General features: G+C 39.1%; 1 protein-coding gene across 5 annotated transcripts in view; it reads left to right on the top strand.

Annotated features, from left to right (window-relative positions):
- LOC113067034 (S phase cyclin A-associated protein in the endoplasmic reticulum-like) overlaps nucleotides 1-20,051 on the top strand; it is a 109,349-nt gene that overhangs the window by 9,977 nt on the left and 79,321 nt on the right. For 3 of the 5 annotated variants that reach the window (XM_026239237.1, XM_026239236.1, XM_026239238.1), the window contains exons 5-18: nucleotides 3,178-3,278; nucleotides 7,515-7,631; nucleotides 10,277-10,404; nucleotides 10,490-10,731; nucleotides 11,561-11,887; nucleotides 14,043-14,210; nucleotides 14,326-14,392; nucleotides 16,148-16,265; nucleotides 17,578-17,689; nucleotides 17,960-18,100; nucleotides 18,218-18,373; nucleotides 18,447-18,589; nucleotides 19,340-19,421; nucleotides 19,579-19,731. In XM_026239237.1, the coding sequence (XP_026095022.1) occupies nucleotides 3,178-3,278; nucleotides 7,515-7,631; nucleotides 10,277-10,404; nucleotides 10,490-10,731; nucleotides 11,561-11,887; nucleotides 14,043-14,210; nucleotides 14,326-14,392; nucleotides 16,148-16,265; nucleotides 17,578-17,689; nucleotides 17,960-18,100; nucleotides 18,218-18,373; nucleotides 18,447-18,589; nucleotides 19,340-19,421; nucleotides 19,579-19,731 (2,055 nt within the window). The remainder of the gene's footprint in view (nucleotides 1-3,177; nucleotides 3,279-7,514; nucleotides 7,632-10,276; nucleotides 10,405-10,489; nucleotides 10,732-11,560; nucleotides 11,888-14,042; nucleotides 14,211-14,325; nucleotides 14,393-16,147; nucleotides 16,266-17,577; nucleotides 17,690-17,959; nucleotides 18,101-18,217; nucleotides 18,374-18,446; nucleotides 18,590-19,339; nucleotides 19,422-19,578; nucleotides 19,732-20,051) is intronic. The other 2 variants (XM_026239239.1, XM_026239240.1) reach the window with 1 other exon arrangement.

The raw sequence follows: 20,051 nt of genomic DNA, 5'->3' as shown, positions 1-20,051 counted from the left end.
AAAGCAGTGTGGACCTCTCCTCACGATTGCCACTCCCCCTTTACTGCCCATCAATCACACACACACACACGTGCGCCTGTTTCAGAGCATCGCCTGCTGTCCCACAGATCATCAGTCACACCACAGGCTCTGGTCCTGATCTTGAATGCATTTGAATTGTGTCTTAACGAACAGGAAATTTGGGTATTCCTGACTACCTCACAATATGATACACATTGTGATACAGTTGTCAACACATTGGGTAAAATCTTCTCCAGATTCAAAAACATATTGTAATCATTAGATTTGATAGTTCAACGTGTATGTTAATGAATTCCAATCATTTGTGAAAAGGCTGCATGTGCACAAAAGACTAATAGACCACATGGTTAACAATAAAAATTCAACTAATATGTATCCACCAAAGCATTTTTTAGCCAGCTGAGAAAATGCCAGGCACTCTTCTGAAAGTGGCCAGCTGATGGCGTTTGAGAAAGCTTTGGTGGGACAGCGTTTTTCCAGCTGAGATGCTCTGGATGCTTTGATTATTAAAATCTGTGGCAGTAACGTATTACTAGTATCTAATTTTTAATATTACTGAATATAAAAATGGAATAACCAGCAATAGGTGATTGTCTTCAGAAGTTTTTTTTTTTTGTTATGCTGGTTGAAAGTCTCTTCACATCCCTGTAGCAATCATTAAGTTAAGTGGCCGAAATGTATTTACCGTATTTTTAGGACTATAAGTCGCACCTGAGTATAAGTCGCATCAGTCCAAAAATACGTCATGACGAGGAAAAAAAAACATATATAAGTCGCACTGGACTATAAGTTGCATTTATTTAGAACCAAGCACCAAGAGAAAACATTACCGTCTCCAGCCGCGAGAGGGCGCTCTATGTCTTCAGTGTAGACTACAGGAGCACTGAGCAGCATAGAGCGCCCTCTCGCGGCTGTAGACAGTAATGTTTTCTCTTGGTTGATTTCTCTCGGTTCATGTCAAATTAATTTTGATAAATAAGTCGCACCTGTCTATAAGTCGCAGGACCAGCCAAACTATGAAAAAAAAGTGTGACTTATAGTCCGGAAAATACGGTACCTGTATTTATATATTCTGTGGAAGGCATAGGACCAAGAAATGTGTGTCCAATCAAATCACTCTGTCTGAGCGTTTTAAATGGCTTTCCTATCTCCCTGTCAATGTATGTATCTGCATACTTCTGCTCACCCTGTTCGCGCAGACAGGATAAGTCATCAGCGCGTTCATGCACGCGGTGCAGACAGAGCGAGAATGGCAGACAAACATCAACAATCCGGTCTTCCTTCCTGGTATTGTAGTACTTGTAGTAAAGTTTTCTCGCTGGTGAATGACCCATGATGGCTTTGGATGGCAATTGCAGGGAGGGTGGGACATTCACTTTCAATGCTATCAGGCTAATATTAGCATTTTCCAAAATTTCCTATTGCACCTTTAACTTCTCCATTATTCAGAAGTTCAAGTAGGATGGCTAGACGCTGTAGTATTTGTCCTGCCTCTTCTCCAATGATTGGACGGCTGGATAAAAAGTGACAATGACAAGTGCTGCGTCTTATCCAAAGAATGAACTTTTTTTTTAACTCTCAGCCACACAAAAAAAAGCAAACATTTTCATGAATTCGAAAGTTTACATCCGAATGGCTTTGCACAAAAATTGTTTCGTTCGTATTTCATGAATGAGGCCCATTGTCATGCACCACAACTGGATTGCAATTGAAACTGCAAATGAGGAAGACGCTGCATACCTACAAAGGAGTGAACCTTGTGGATCATATTCAAATGCACTCCACTTTTATCATGTATAGTTCATCAGAAGTGGCTCTGAACACTAAGCAATGCAACTTTGACAGCTTTAGATGACCTACTGCTTCATTAATAGATTTGTAGGAAACTATTCAAGCACATAAATTAAGATTGATTATGACTGGCATTGAGGCAGATGTAGTAAATGTAAGCATTTTTTTTTTTTATCTTAAAAGCCTGTGGTAGGTCTAAGGTTGTAGAGCTGTTCTAATCTGTGTTGTGCAAGGCTTTGCGACACTCTCTAGCATCTTTGTTGGAGCCAAGGGATTCCCCAGAGTCCCTACAGCGCTCCCAGATCGAATATCGGATAGACAATGAACATTTCTTCATTCGCTGCACACTCTTTGCCAGTAACTAGAAATGATTACAGCCTCAATCAGATTTGCCAGCCCCCTTTTGCAAAGCTAATTGGTAATTTCAGCCGCACCTCTTGTGGAAGACCACTGAGGCAAGAAAGAGCAGCACCACTCTTTTTCCCTTTTCTTTAGTCCTCGTCCTTTTCTTTTTGTCCCCTCCTGGTATTTGTGAATGAAGTGCTTCTGGTGGGTGGGTGGTGGGGTGTGAGATGTGCTCCAGTAGCTACAGATGCCCACTTTTTAGTAGAGACAACAGGGTGTTGGTTTACACGAGTCCCTCAGTGTAAGCAAGAATCGGGGGCTCGTACGGGATTCTGTTTAGCAGAGAATTCACTAGATTCTGACAGGGGTCTCGGCTGGGGCCCTGCTCATTGTTCCTTCAAAAATGCCACAAAAGAGATGTCAGGCTGGGGGGCCGATCTGGCCCTCTTGCATGGTCAGATCAGGTCTCTGGGGTCATTGAGATGAATGTTAACAGGGCTGAACTATAATGACAGGGATTGGGGGAGGTCGATTTGGATGTTCTGAATTAAATTGTATGTTTGGTGGATTGTTAAACTGAAATAACTCTGACTTGACATTGGCAATTTCAGACATTTGTTGCCACTTTTAACATTTTGATAGCTCATAGATCAGGGTTGTCCTGTCCTGCTCTTGGAGGGCCAGTGTCCTGCAGAGATTAGTTCCAGCTTGCACCAACACACCTGCCCGGTAGTTTCTGGCAATCTTCAAGACTTCGATTAGCTGGTTCAGGTGTGTTTAATCAAGGTTGAAGCTAAATTCTGGGTTGAACAGTGAACCTTCAGGAACAAGATAGGATACCCCTGACATAGAACAACTCTTGCTACTTTTGACAAGTCTCTGCAAGCACATCCTTTACAGTCAAGAAGTCTTTGAGTTTTGATTGTTGGTCGGTGCTTAAGCAAATATCAGAGTTGCATGTAACCCTTATCTCATTGAGGCTTTCACAACTAACAGCACACATGCCCCCCTCCCCCCCAGGAGGTCCTGATGATGTTGGATAACTACGTCCGTGACTTCAAAGCTTTAATCGACTGGATCCAACTACAGGAGAAGCTGGAAAAAACAGATGCTCAGAACAGGTGATAATGTGCTTGCTATCTGAAATGGGGACATGCTGTTTTTTTATACAGCAAGTTAAATTATAAGATCTGTGTGATTTTATATATAAATATATGTGTGTGTGTGTGTGTGTGTGTGTGTGTGTATAAATGTCGATATATACATGTACATATACAGTTTTGCTCATAAGTTTACATCCCCTTGCGGAATATGCAAAATGTTCATAAAACAAGAGTGATCATGGAAATTACATGCTATTTTTTAAATTTATTAAGGTCTTGAATAAGCGATTTCACATAACGGATGTTTATATATATATATATATATATATATATATATATATATATATATATATATATATATATATATATATATATATATATATATATATATATATATATATATATATATATATTAGTGCTGTCAATCGATTAAAAAAAAGTAACTAATTAATCGCACAATTTTTTAAAATTAATCGCGATTAATCGCAATTAAAAGACTGAAACTTTTTGGATATGTAAATGTAAAATGTAAATAATTAATGTAAACTCAAGACAAAGAAACTATTTAAATTCAAAATATGATTGTTTATTGGAATTTTTGTTTAACTTGTAACAGATTTTCTCATGTAAACAACATACCTGCAATAAACCATCAATATCCTCCAAATTAACTGTTGGCTTGAAAGCCATATTTATTACAGAAATAAAAACACAGGCATGTAAGTACCATTTGAATTTCAAAACAATCAATGCCAATAAAAAACAAAAATGATTTCCATGTTGAATTCTAAGTGGACTGCAAAAAAATTCCAAAGTATAGTCATTGCCAGTGCTTTAAGTGGGCCTGTAGGCACCAGTGCTCAGTACCGCCACTTCCAAATATAGCTCTTGAGCGTACCGCCACCTCTCCGTGCGCCCAGAACGTGCTTGTAGCGTACCGGTACGCTCATTTGGACATCTGTTTTAATAGAGGTTTTAATCTTTTACCTGCACTGCCGATTTTCAGAGCGCCCTTCACAATGCAAGCTTCCTAATTCATCCCACCCAGAGCAGAAACTACATTACCCATTCACCCTTAAGTTATACAAGTGAATAGCGCATGTGTCGCTTTTCCCACTGTTAAGTGTCAACAACTCAACGTGGCCGGAGAAGGTGTGTGAAACTCGTTGTGAGTTATACTAAAGCAAAATCTTGAGTATTTATTGTCTGATAAACATTAAAAACTGTCTGCGGAGGTTGAGTCGTCCTGCAGCCCCCGCTGGCTGCTCATTGGCTGCAGCATCTTTTTTCTAAGTTCTAAAAAAATACCGTAGACGGCAAGGCACAAATTTAGATATTCATTTATCTAATTAATCTATAGCCTATGCACAAAGACAATATGATCTTTTTGTCCCCTTTTTGTTTTAAAGCTTGATGAAGAGAGAGAGCGCAAGTTGCTGCAGCTGAGGAGGACAGTGATGCACGCGCACAGGAGTGATTGACAGTTCGCGGCACGGTGTACAAAAAATACTCCGCTACACAATTATTTCGTTATTTTCGTTTAAGCTTATTAACGTTAGCGTTACAGAAAGGTCTGATTTACGCACTGTTACAGTCATTGTTTTTTTTTGTTTTTTTTTAAACAATGACATTTGAGTTCATGATTTTAATGTTGCTGTTTCTTGTGGCAGACTGAAGAGTAATCCGGCAGAGTTTTATACTGAAACTTTCCGTCTAAAAGTCCTTCCTTGGTCTTATCCATATTTCTTTGCACGTTGAACACACATAGGCCACAACTGGAAATAAAAAAAACTGCAACCGCGTTAATTGCGTTATTTTATTTTAACGCGTTAAATATTTCAAATTAATCGAATGCGTTAACGCGCTAATTTTGACAGCACTAATATATATATATATATATATATATATATATATATATAAACATCCGTTATGTGTTTTTTCATAGATACATATACTCCACAAGACAAAATGATAACAGAGTTTATAAAAATTATCCCGTACAACAGGGGCGGACTGGCCATCTGTGTGATCTGGAGAATCACAGAATGGCAGGTACTCCAGGATGGCCGGGGGGGGGCGGCCCACCATCCACCATGCATGCAGTCATCACCTGTTTTTTTTCCCCCACTAATCTGTTTTAGACTCCAGTACTATAGATGGCAGCAATGCACATTTAAGTTGGATGCCAGCTAAACTGGCCGTGGCCACCAAGTAAGGAGAAGAAGTGGAAGAGTAGGAAGAAACCAACAGCAAAGATGTTAGACTGAAGAAGCATAGAAATAAACAAACAATATGTTTATTTCAATATGTTTAAGTCGCACTGGAGTGTAAGTCGCATTTATTTAGATCCAAGAACCAAGAGAAAACATTACCGTCTACAGCCGCGAGAGGGCCCTCTATGTTTTCAGTCTAGACTACAGGAGCACTGAGCAGCATAGTTCATTTTTCTTGTTTCATGTCAAATTAATTTTGATAAATAAGTCCCACCTGACTATAAGTCACAGGACCAGCCAAATTATAAAAAAAAATACGGAAAATACGGTAAGTATTGAACAAGAGAGGAGAAAGAGAGTTACTTGCTAGGGATGAAGTTAGGAAGTGATATTCAGGTTGCTACATTTTTAATGATTACAGTAGTTAAAACAGCTAAACTTCAACATTTTAGCTGTAAAATGCCACATGCAGTAGCTAATATTAAGATATATTTTGTGCTTTTACTTTTATTCAGGCTGAGCTTAGACCAAGAGCAGAGAAAGACACCAACTCCAGCTCAGCTTTAAATTACTTTAAGCGTCCCAAGTCAGGAAATCACATCCTTTTGAGTTTTTTTTGTTTTTTTGTCAAAATACCCTCAGAAGAAGACAAAATACCTGACCTGTTTAAACACAAAGATGGCACAGACAGACTGTTGTCGAGTTTCTGTGTGCAGATTGCATTGGGCCAGGTTTAGTCAAAGTCCATGGCCGTTTTTTAGTCCCAGTCCGTCCCTGCCGTACAAAAGTTTACATACCCTTAAATATTAGTTCTGTGTGTCATACTATGTATTTTTTTTTTTAAATATCCTCCATGTCTTCCACATTCTTTGGTTTTCCAGCATCTTCTGCATATCTGAACTCACAAAAGGTGAAAACATTTACTAATGCTCAAGAAGGCAACACTATGCATTAAGAGCCGGGGCTGTAAACTGAATGAATTGGATGATCAGGGTAAATTGTCCTTATTTTGTCTTCTGGAAAACATGCATGTATTTTTTAATAGCTTCTGAAGTGCAGTACTAAATGAGAGGGAAAAAAAGAAAATATATGTACACATCACCATCCTGTTCAAAAGTTTACAACCCCCGGCTCTTAATGCATCGTGTTGCCTTCTTGAGCATCAGTAAATGTTTTCTCCTTTTGTAATTGTTATGGTTGAGTCCTTTAATTGTCCTCAGTTTGAAAAGATGGATCTAAAAGTCATACAGTCATTGTTGGAAAGAGTTCAGATATGCAGAAGATGCTGGAAAACCAAAGAATGTGCAGGACCTGGAGGATCTTTCTGAAGAACAGCTCGCAGGTGAACTGTTCAAGACATACAAGGGACTCATGAACAACTATCACAAAACATAAAAACAGTCAAGGATCATTCTGGAAATGATTGATTGTATTAAGATGTAAAACTTTTGAATGGGTCATTTTTACAAATTCAGTTATTTTGTCTTGTGGAGTGTGTATATATAAACATCTCTTATGTTAAATGGCTTATTCAAGACCCCACTTAAAAAATAACATGCAATTTTCTTATTTCGTTAAAATGATGAACATTTTGGATGGATATGTGGATGGATATGTAGGCTTGAGGACTCAACTGTATAAATCACAGACAAACACCAGCGCCTGTCATGATTATTACAACACACACACACACTCTCAACATGTTCACAAACCCTGCTTTCAGCCTGATCAATGATCAATTTGTGTTGATTCACTGTTTCACTGCCTAACCCCTTTATGTAATGAGTAAGTGACCACAACAATAGTACACTGATTATGGTATAAGAGCAAGAGCTTTTAAGTTGTGTGTCAAACTGTAAAGTACTCTTTAGAAAGCTCTACATTTCTACAGCAGTTGAATGTGTGTCCTTTAGAAGCATCCAAGCCTGCCCTGGTCCTAGCATGTCTGTTTATTAAATATTTTTGTGAAGTAGATGTTTATATGTTTGGGTTCTGTTCCAAATCAATACCTTTCTTTGACGGTTTCATTCTGTTCCTGCAGGCCCACTTCTTTAACTTGGGAAGTTCGAAAGATGTCACCAGGGAGACATGTAATGTCCAGCCCCTCGTCAGATCGTATTGTTCCATCACCTGGCGTTCGCCGTGCCCTAAATTTTGGGTAAGCCAATCCAGTTACATCCATCACACCCAGGATCACTCAAAAACATTTCCCTCAAATACTCACAAGTACTTTTTTCCCCAATATTCTTGTGTTATCACTGTGAAAATGATGAACTCATTATTTGATTAGTAATGTTGTACAGGAAATATTTTAAGTGTTTCACCTATAAAGTATTCTGGGAAGTTAAAAAAAGAAAAAGCTGTTAAAGAAAATGTGTATTTCATCCATATTCTCTGCTGTCGTAAAATATATTAAGTGTCTAAAACAATAAATCTGATCTGGACCAGTAGATACCGGTTGTGAAAAAATACAGCTAATAATGTGATATTTAGGAAAATATTACTGTATAGTAGTGTTCATTTTTTTCAGCTATTAAGTTTTTATCATATTTAGTTCAACTTGTCCTGTTTTAGTTTTAGTCAGTGGAAACTTACTAATTTTCATCATATTTTCTGTATAATGGTTAAAATGATGAAAAATATAAGTTGCTGTTTCACCAATAAGCACAAATAAATATAATATTAAATATTTTACCTAATCTAACGTTAGTGTACAGATTTAAAACAGGATGTCAATTAAGGCTAAATCAACACCAAAGAAAATATATATACATTTAAAAGAAAGTAATCACTTTAACCAACAGGGGACTCAGTATTCTGGGAAGTTTGTGTGCACTGGGAATCATATTTTTCAAATAAAGTCAGGGTAACTCTCATTTTACATACAGCACACAGTGAAAATGACATGAATATGATATATGTGCAAATGCATAAGGCACAGTATAAATCTGAAATCACAAGTTTATAGTTTAAAGCATTCAATTCACACGGACTGACCATCATGCAGAGAACACGCGATCATGCTGGATAAAAATACACATTTATTTACTTATAGTATTATAGTGTTTGCCTTTCTATTATTAATAATATTATAAAAGCAATCATTATAATACTTTCTGTATACATTAATTTCTTTGTTTAATTGTTCTATCTGATTATTAGACAGACTTCTATCCATGTTAGACACAACTGTTAATGACGATGACAAACGAGAGCGAGCGTGAGCACTGTGTGTGTGCTCCGGCACTGCCGCTCTCAGCGCCATCAAAATAAAAGTCCCGCCTCGAACACATCAGCCAATATCGACATCGGCGATATATCGGTCGACCACTATTCTCAAATATTATAACAGAGAAATTCCTAATAGCATTTATATTTCTTTTTTAAAACAATGGCAAAAAAGCTGCACAGAGGTTGCATAAGTAACATTACCACTATCACAAACAATTCAGTTGAGATCCATTACAGAACACAGAGTGGCTGAACGACACTTTGGCTTAAGCAGTATACCTCAAATGGTGATCTTTACAATACTTGTATATTTTTGCTTGTACAATACTGTATATCGGTGTTTTCAGATCATGGTGCCTCTGCAGAGAGAGTGTGTGTTGAATGGTTGCCTGATTGCATAAAACAAAAAGCCAGGAAGAGTAAATACCCTTTTAACAGAAAAGCTCTGAATGGAGGATTTGATCTCTTGATATCTGGCAACCGCAAACATGAACACGCGCGTAATAGTCTCGTACAACAGATGTTGCATGTTCATTTAGTCTCAATTTTCGAAAAATTACCTTATCTCGTCATAGTCTCTTTTTCGTCAGGAAAAAACAATTTGACGAACATTTTTCGTCATAGTTTTAGTTAACGAAATTAACACTAATGTATAGGAACTATATTCAGTATATTATATAATTTGCTATTGCAAAGCAAAAACTGATACACTATTGTTTGGAAAATGTAACAAATATGCCGTTCCTTGGATCTTTTTTTTATTTTTTATTAACTTTTTAGTATTTATAAAAAGTATACTCACAATTTAAGAAATAGTCAGTTATATATCTGCTTGAATCTGGCTTGAACCCCTTTATCCTTGCCCACAGCATGCTAATTGACACTGGTGTCTCTGTTGGCAAACTGTGGCGACTCTCAACTCCTAACAGAGGAGCAAGACTTGAGGCTCCCTGCATTAGTTGTTGTTGTTGTTGTTGTTGTTGTTTTAAGGCTGGTAGTGTGAAAGGAAGACAATTGATAATGCGATTAGAAATGCCACTGAATGCTCAGATGGAGAAATCAATGGCAGATATAATACATATCTTGGCCTCGCTACGAGACCGGAAAGACTACGCCCGTCTGGCAGAGGCTGGGAGGAAAAGAGTAATCGATCCGCAACAGCCTAAGCGTTTTGTTTAATGCGATTTTTGCCGGGTTCTCTTCAGGCCTGTGCTTGAGACTGTTGGGGGTGCAGATCTAAGTGTGGTTAAAGACTGCTGAAGCACGGCCATCCATGTCTGTATTACGCTGTAATTGGATGCTGCAGGAAATGGATATTGATCAAAACGGAGGGCCCTCGTTTTGAAGTTTCCATTTTAGCTTGCAGTGTTTGAGGATGCCCAGTGCAATGATGCATAGCTAGAGCGTTTGTGATGACTACCCATAGAAGGGGACTTTTTAACAGTAAAGACTGTAAAACATTTGTATCTGTTGTAATTGTGCGACTGTTGATGAAGAACACCACCTGGCTACTTTACACTTGGGCATTTGAATCTGAGATCTCTGGTTTAAATGGTGTGTGTGTGTTTACAGGGGTCCCCCTCCCACTCTGGCTGTGGCACGTCTCTCCCACACTGGACCAAGCTGGGCGGACCGAGTCAAGTGTTCCCAGTCGCTTCCTGTTCCCAGCCCAAGTGTCAACATCCCTGATGAAAAACCAGGTGAATGGATCTTCTGTATTGACAGTCATTTGTTTTCAGAAGCATTTCTGTGGTTTTGTATATATCTATGTCCATCAATCCTTAGCAAAGAAAGATGCAGAGGGCTGGGAGACTGTGCATCGTGGCCGCTCCATGAGGCCACGCTCCAACACCATGGTGGCCAAGGTAAGCCCCGTTCTGGCACATGTAAGCCCCAAAGATGACAGCGACAAGGAGAACCAGAACATCCAGCGCTCCCCCCAGGAAAAATCTCAAGAGGTGAAGGAGCAAGAGCAACCCATACCCCAAGAGCAGAGCCAAGAGGTGGAAAAGACCTCCATCATCGAGGTACTGACGTCATCCAGCCTTCCTTCATTAATTATTCAGGGCTCAGGCATAGATATGAAGACTCTGTAACATCAGAATGTTTTTGTTTTTGTCACGCTGTGTACATAGATACACTGTCCAGACAGGGCAGTATCAAGTGTTCAAGCATCGATTTTGTACATGTTTATCAGATTTAATGAGGTTTATTAAATATTGATGATATAATGTCTCGGATTACATTTGGACAATACGAAATAGCCAATAGCTCTGTTGCAAAATCTAGTGAGATGCCATACTATCTACTTCCTGCATAGGCACCTGCGACTGATTTGGAACGCTCTGTGATGGCAGAATCTCTCAAAAATAGTGCAACATCTAAGCTAATGTCACAGTATACCAACTGGCATTAAATGTCACATCGTTCAGCATTAAATAAAACATTCATTTCTTTTCACTAAGCTTTTTACATTGCAATGTGGTATTGTCTTGGAAGCAACGAAATGAAGTTGGCTACCTTATGGAACAGCCTTCACATCCAGAGCCTTGTCTTGAAATGGTGCCTATGTATGCAAGCATACTAGGTTTTAGAAAAGTTGAGACTGTGGTGATTCAAAATGACTTGTTTGCATGTTTGTGGTTTTTGATTGAACAGTTCTTGGTATGCTACATGTTTGTTTTGAAATGCATGATATTGTGTAATTATTTAGCATGCTGTGTTTCTTTAGTTCTGTTCGTTTTCTTGCTGCTCTCGTATCTACCAAATAGTCTGTCATACAGATGCGGCAGTTAGTGCTGTGACATGCATGTTTGTGTTCATATCTGTGTGTCCATTTGTGTGTATATTGCACAGCCCCCAGCTGAAAATAATGAAGAGCCAGGGCAGAGTTTCAGCGCCCCCTCTGAGGACACGCCACCCCCCACCTCTGACCCCACGCCTCCCCCTACCTCTCCGCTTTCGCAAGCCCAGTGCTCGGTTTTGGATTCCGTTCCAGGTCCTCCTTCTGTAACCCTTTCCCAAACAGAGGAGCCGGGTACTGGGCAAGCTAAAGAAGAGAAGGGGATGGAGGGGTCTGAGTGGAAGGTCGCGGCACCATCGGAAAAAGTGGAGACAGCGATCTACATTTCCCTGGCAGCGATGACACTGGAGAGCATGCTGGACCCCACAGAACTTTCCACTGTGAGTGCTGAGAGAAACAGGCCAGGGTCAGGACTGCCGCCTAAACAAAGTCAATCCCAAAAACCTCCAGGCGATACAGGATTACCCCCATCCCTCCTCCTCTTTCTCAGCTAGTATATGTATGTGCGTGCTGACAGGGGTGAACTAGTATCACTGCGAGTAGAGAACAGGAAGGCCCAGTGTTTATAGAGAGTTGCCACAGTTGCTCAAGTTTTTATTTTAGGCTCGTCAAGTGTCCCCTGCACCAGTCAGACAACCTGACTGGTTTTCTACCCATGGGCTGTCATTGACCTTGACCTCCCTTTGAGCCTTGACCTCCCACAATCTTGCTAAATTCAAAGATACCAATACTCATGCCCCTTTTCCAGCAAAAGTGGCTGTTCCTGGTGCAACCAACCAGCTGCACAATGTTATGCTTTAATAATTTTTTACTTGAAATTCAAGTCTATTTATTGGTTTAACTACTTGAACTACAGAGGTTGGCCAAATGGCTTTGCTTCAGATGGTATGGCTGTAGAAGTGAGATGGTGACTCCTGTTTTGGCATTCTGCTTATGTCCTGTCTCACTCTTATAAGAGAAACCTCCAAGGGTTTAATTAAGGGTAAACCCATAGCATTTTCTGTGAGCTACCAGCTCCCATTACTCAACGGGTGTTGGCCTCTGTACAAAACCCAGTCTGGAACAATGGAGATGGATGAGATTTAAACGCCCAGACAGAAGCACAATCTCAGCCGAGTCGGAATCCGGAATCATTGCTTCCGAGGCCCAGACACCACCTCTCTGGGTGGGTCAGATAAGCCCAGCTCTGTTTAGACTCCAGGTCTAAGACCAGCAGGCGAGCTGTTGAGAGAAATCCAGCTCTTATTGTGCTCGTTAGCATGACGTCTGACACTGACCTCAGTGCAGCTCCGGGCGTCTCCATTTTCTCCCACGACTGTCTGAAATTGGCACTCTGCATACTGTTCACTCGTCAGGTTCTGAAAGCGGGGGTCAAGTGTTGTGGCCTCTGATGGCAGTGGGTAGGATACTTTTTCCAAAATATTTTGGCAATTTAGCAGTCATCACGAGGCATGAAGACTCACAGGTGCACCTGTGGAAGGAATGTATTAGCAAAAATGTGCCCCCCAACAAATCCCCCCATTGTTACCACGCTAAAATTGGAATAAACCCCTTCTGCCTACAGGTAACTATTCTCCAGAACACTAGAGTCACCTGATGGCATTTTGCAAAACAGGCTGCACTGGGTTTTTGGCCATCTTAAAGAGGTTGTAATATTGTATAAGTTTTATTTTGTGAAGGTCTTGCAAAAACAACTGTATTTGGTGGGTGGGTGGATGTAGCATTTTCATTTCGATAAGCGTATTTTAATATCAACAATAATTAAAGTTATTTTCAATATTCATCCTGCATCCAAATTGAACAAGTAATATATTTATATAAATGTAGTTATAATTAATAAAGCAAATACATTTATGAATTATTATATTTTTGAATTATTTACATGAATCTACACAATTATATACATGCATGTATTAAACATTTATATAGATAAACTTATATTTATTTACATGATTATATTGTCATATTTTTAGCTTATTTCTTTGATATGTGCAACACAATTGTTTTCCTAAACATTCCAAATTAGCCCCATTTGCCAATTGAGAGCAAGTAGAGAGCAATAGAAATAGCTAATAACATCTTTTAAATCCTATATTCACAACACAACACGGCCTCTCATACCTTATTGATTAAATTTGTTCTGTCATATCAAATAAGAACTCCTTCCCATCTCCCCGTCCTTATTGTGGTTGTGCTGCATGATTTCGTTATGCTTCCCCATGCGTGGTTTTTGTGATTGATTATGTTTATGGCATGTGCCATTATTTGATTTCATTTTATCTCTGTTCAGTTTCTTACAACATTGTTTGCATACGTTTTGTGGTGTGCAGGCTTTCAGCAAACATTAAAAATTTGGTTGCGTTACAGAAATCCGAGTCTAGCCAAATTTCAGCTGAAATGATTGCACCATGACCTAATTGAAGTTGCGTTGCCTAGGCATGAACTCAAAAGCCTGGTGTGGTGAACTTGGCACTATATGGCACTTTTTGTGGTGACTTCAGTGACTGATTATGAGTGTTTTGTGCCTGTTGTCAGCCGCAATCCATGGCTGAAGTTTTGGCTAAGAAGGAAGAGCTGGCCGACCGCCTGGAAAAAGCTAACGAAGAGGCAATCGCAAGTGCCATCGCAGAGGAGGAACAGCTGACTCGAGAGATCCAAGCAGAGAACAATGAACTGGAGACTGACAACGAGAGCGACTTTTCTGTAAGTAAGCCCTAGTGGTTTATTTGACGGATGTAATTATAACAACATCAATATTCTTGGCTCTTATATGTGTGTTTTCTGAATTTGGTGTCATTTTTATTTTGGTCTCTTAAAGGCAAGTATCGGGAGTGGCAGTTGTGGCTTGAGTTTAGACTGGAGCGAGATGCTAGCTGATTATGACGGTAATGATGCAAATAACATACACATTGCTAACTGTATTTATAGATCTATAAGGTAGTTCTGTTCATTTAATGAGGGAAAATGAAATGGTCAAAATTGCTGGAATGAAATGAATATTTATTTAGCCTTCTAATTAGTGGTCGACCGATATATCACCTATAATACACCTGGCGCGATGTAAGGCGCAACGAAAGTGTATTTGCTAGTTTCAGTCCGGCACCATTTGCATTTTCCCATCCAGCGCCACATCATTTAATTAGCAAATGCATTTGCGCTCATTTGTGCAACCATGGGCTTGCTGGTATAAAAAGAGGTGTGTTCAGGTGCATTGCTGGCACATTGCTATTTTAAGGAGCTGAAAATAGACTGCACCATAGACCAACTCAAACCTGGTCTAAAGTCTGAAGTCAATGGCACAATATTTTTTTGTTATTTAAAGAGCGCGTTTGTAGAAAAAGCGCCTCTGGGTGGGTCAATAGTGTGCGTTGGCTTTCCTTTTTACACACAGGGATGCGTATCACACAAACATGCCAAATATTAAAAGCAAAAGGATTACAGTGTAAAAGAATATTATTGTGTAGGCTACATAAATAATAAAATGTAATGATGGATAGTCAATGCGTGTATTAGAATTAGGCTACCTGTGTGCAATTCAGCCTATTACTAGTTGTAATGATTAATGAAATTGGCTAATTAATTGAACAATCGTGCGAATACAGACACATAAATGTATTAACTGACTTATTGCGCGGAGCTATTTGAAAGCATGCACTGCTACTTCATCCCATGCCTTCTTTACCTCTGGAAGCTTTGGTGGATTCCTGCTTGTCCTGTAGATGATCAGCTCGCGCTTTAACTTCGCGCACTAGCAGATCGATTTCTTTGCTTGAAGTTTTCAGCTTTTCCGCCAACAAATTCCACCATGATGCAAGCGCATCTCACTCTTAAAGGGAATGGGAGATGAACTTTACGCCCATTACTTAAGAGAATAGGGACAACCCATTCCAAAAATGCTTTATTCCGTTGTTAAAATAGCAAAAGTGGATTTTTTTTTTTTTTTTTACAGTGCACCTGCGCCATGCGCTTTACACTTTACATTTAGATCGTTAAAATAGGGCCCTTTGTGTGATAACTCTCTGTCTGTGTTTGTGTGTGTGTGTGTATTGTACTTCAATTCAATCAAATGTCATGAAGTCTTTGGTGGAAAGCTGAATGTGATTGCTGATAGGCTGTCCCAATCAGTGGCGCCTGCACAATCCAATCACGTTTGAGAGGGAAACAACAAATTGAGGGTTTCCGAGATTTTTATTTTAGAAGTAATGGGTACTTACTGTTATGGATAGAAATGCAGCGGAGTAAAGAGTACAATATTTGCCTCTCAAATGTAGAGTAAAGTCATGAGTACTCCCCAAAACTGATACTACTGCAATTACTGCTTTCCAAAATATCGGCTATCAAAAAAACAATATCGGTCGACCTCTACTTCTAATGTTTTAACTTTGATTTAGCCAAGATTACCTGTTGTTTCTTTACCTTTATTTTTTTTATTCATGTAAAATAGCAACCTCTACTTTTTCTTGCTGTCATATTTTGTTATTTTTTTGAAGGATTTTGTATATGCTAGAAATTGCATTTACTCAAATGACATTAAAAGCATCACTCAGAAATAGATGCTGATGATCTAAAATTGACTAGTGTGAAATCGGTCTAACAGGTCTTGTAAATGTGCTATTTCACATCACTTGGTTTTCTGACAGCTCGAGAGCCCTGGCGTCAGAGCACCTCCTGGGGTGACATAGTGGAGGAGGAGCCGGCTCGCCCACCGGGACATGGCATTCACATGCACGAGAAGCTGTCCTCTCCTTCACGCAAACGGTAACAGTCACATATTCCCCTTACATACAGAGTAATGTTACAGAATTTTGCAAAGAAAAGATTGTCCTTAGAATGGTAATATTACCATTAATTAATATTTATCCAAACAGAATTGCAAAAAGTTTGTCCTGTCCCTAAATTCACATCATTGTGTGATACAGTACTAATGAAATTAGACATTGTATGGATCCAGTTTCTGCCACGGGAAAAAAACTTTGTAACTTTGTCTCATAGCTCTGACTTTATTTCTCTTGACTGTGTTTGTTGCAATTCTGACGTTTTTTTTCTTCTCTCAAAATTACGAGATATTGTAAGAAGAAAGAAAGAGGTGTTGACTCAAAACTCAGAATTGTGAGAAAGTAACTTCGATTCTTGGGGGCAAAAAGTCAGAATTCCAACAAATTCACAATCTAGAAAAAAAGTTGTGACCATTGTAAATTACAAATTAGGAATTCCAAGAAATAAACTCAGATGAAATCACTTTTTTTTTCATGGAGGAAATTGGCTTTTTCATATGTAATAAGTTACTTGCGCTTCAGCGATAACAGACGTGGCAATAAATGCGGTCTTTGCTTTTAGAGGTTCATGTCTGCTGTTTGGGAACGCAGTCATGTAAGACTGTAATTATACATTAATACTTTGAAAGACTTTCCTCAGGCAATTCAGAACATGCAAAACAAAATATAGATGCTGTATATGAGATCAGTCTGCTGGTTAGTCAGTTTATCCCATCTCATAGTGCAGTCACATGACTTTTTCAATGCGCATAGTGGAAATTATTTGGTAAATGTGTTTCCATCGTGTTTTATGCACATTTTTTCTTATCGGAAAGTTTATCCTACTAAGTTGTGTACATAATTTATTATGATTTTTTTAATGCTTATTTTTAGAATTTATGCGCATCTTGGCGTTTCCATCCATCTTTTTTTTTGATGCGATAATCCAAAATGCGCATAAAAATGGATGGAAACAGCTAATGTGCACAAACACAAATGTATAAACATTATTCTCAGGGTTGTCGCTTTAATTTGTTTATTTAGTGTATTGTATTAGAATACATTTAAAAAAAATTAATTATGCACATTTTCATTCAAATCATTTAGTTTGATTTTAGCATTCCACTAATTTTGTAATTACTATTGTGATGCGTTCATCTGCCACTATAATGCTTTTGAATGATCTTCATTCAAGGGAATTCATAAGTGAATTGATATACTTCAACACTTGATAATTTAATTTTGATCAATTAATCTGCATATCATGTAAATCGATTAAAACTGTATTGAAAATGGGCTTTGGTGTTTGTTATCAGAACCATTGCAGAGTCAAAGAAAAAACATGAAGAGAAACAACTTAAAGCCCAGCAGCTCCGAGACAAACTGAGAGAGGAAAAGACCCACAAGCTGCAGAAACTTTTGGAAAGGGTATGTTTTCCCTTGAACACCTGTAGACACAGCTCATTTCACCTCGGCCACGAGGGAAAACACTTTTCACATAGATGTTGAAAGAATCACTTAACAGCCATTTTAGTCATTCATGGTGATTCACTCCTGGTGAGACTCATAAATCAGATGTTGGTGGCTCTGTAGAAGATTTGATTGATTGTTTTTGTTCTACTCCATTCTTGTCGGAGAAGTAAGATCCATCCACATTTTTCGGGATTTGATCTTTGTGCATGTCTCTTTCTGTCTCAGGAAAAGGAGGTGAGGAAGTGGAAGGAGGAGCTGTTGGATCAGAGGAGGAAGATGATGGACGAGAAGCTGCTTCATGCTGAATTCAAGCGAGAGATTCAACTCCAGGCCATCGTGAAGAAAGCGCAGGAAGAGGAGGCTAAGGTCAACTTACGAGGCTACAACCTTGAATGTTCTCCTCAGAAAATGTTCAAACGGGGTTTATTTTTTTATTAGGAAAGCTCTGTGCTAAGAATATTTTTCTGCTTTTGATCTGTGTAGGTGAATGAGATCGCCTTCATCAACACTCTGGAAGCCCAGAACAAGAGACACGATGTTCTGGCAAAACTAAACGAATACGAACAACGGCTTAATGAGCTGCAGGAGGAACGTCAGCGGAGACAGGAAGAAAAGCAAGCGAGGGATGAAGCTGTTCAGGTATAGCTTGGTTCTTTGTATTGATTTATTTAATTGGCTAAATGTGTAACTGTATGGTTAATCACTTTTTCAGGAGCGTAAGCGGGCCCTGGAGGCGGAGCGGCAGGCGCGGGTGGAGGAGCTGCTGATAAAGAGAAGGGAACAAGAGGCCAGAATTGAACAACAGCGCCAGGAGAAGGAGAGAGCGAGGGAAGACGCAGCGCGAGAGAGAGCCAGGTCTGCATCACTTCCTGCCAAAACAGACCAGAATCCTAATTCAGCTAAACACAAGGACAGAAAGGACCAGTGCAAAGAACTGCCTAATTTAGGGGAATGTTTTTGTGTAACCCCGATCCGAAATATACAGTACCTTTCAAAAGTTTGGAGTCAGTACGATAGATTTGGATAGAGTTAATACTTTTATTCAGGAAAGGAGCTTTACTTGTATGATACAAAAGATTTCTAGCTCAATTAAGTGCTGCTCTTTTAAACTTTCTATTCATGAAAGAATCCTTGAAAAATAAATTCACAAAAATGTGATGCAGCCCAACTGTTTTCAACATCGATAATAAAAAGAAATGTTTCTTTAGCAGCAAATCACCTTTAGAATGGAGGATCATGTGACTCTGAAGACTGATCACAGAAAGAAAAATAGAAAGCTGTTATTTTAAATTGTAATAATATTTCGCTATATTCCTATTTTAACTTTATTTTTGATCAAATAAATGCAGCCTTGGTGAGCATTAGAACAAAAAACGTTAGGAAATATTTACTGACCGCATAGTTTTGAACGGTAATATCATTTCTTGCACTAAAACTGTAACACTTAAAACTTTGAATTCTTGGACTATTTATAATAATTTAAATGTCACATAAACCTTTTGCAGATTGACAACTTTGAGATCTATATGGGCTCTATGTGTTGTCTTTTTGCATGTCCTATCTGAATGATGATGTTGTTGTTTTTTTGTGCGGTCCACACCGTAGGGACCGTGAGGAGCGTTTGGCTGCTCTCAGTGCGGCTCAGCAGGAAGCCATGGAGGAACTCCAGAAGAAAATCCAGATGAAGGTAAACTATCATTCGTAATCTTATGACTCCATCCGCCGTTTTTGAAAAATACTGTAACTTGGCAAAAAACAATTTGTTGTATTGCTTTCTTCAAACCTACAAATATCAAGTAAAACGAGACTAAAACTAAATCAAAGTTGTCGGTCAAAATGTTCAGCATGACGAGAGCAGCCGTAGACACATGGAGCAGATGGAGCAGAGGAAAGAAAAGGCTGCTGAGCTGAGCAGCGGAAGACACGCCAACACGGACTACGCCCCCAAACTCACCCCTTATGAACGGAAGAAGCAATGCTCACTCTGTAACGTTGTGGTAGGTACTGCATTATGGGATGGGATTCTCTATGATCTCTTTAAATGGTATTAATGCATTCAGGGCCATCGGCGTTAGTACAACTAGGAATACTGTCCCAGTCCAAGATCAGGAACATTTGAGCCGCTCCAGACAATGAGTGCAAAGATTCCTACAATGATGGACCGTTTTTTTTTGCATTTATAGAGAATGCATGTAAATTAGAATTTAACTGCATTAATTAAACATGAACTCTGGGCGGAGATTAATAGCTGGGTGGGATTATGATTTCAAGTGACGGGCAACAAATCTTTGAGTGGCCGCATTTATCTCTGACGCGC

Source organism: Carassius auratus, chromosome 50 (genome assembly GCF_003368295.1).
Source record: "Carassius auratus strain Wakin chromosome 50, ASM336829v1, whole genome shotgun sequence".
Lineage (NCBI taxonomy): Eukaryota > Metazoa > Chordata > Actinopteri > Cypriniformes > Cyprinidae > Carassius > Carassius auratus.
The sequence above is the reverse complement of the archived record's forward strand: the minus strand, read 5'-3'. Positions and strand labels throughout refer to the sequence as shown.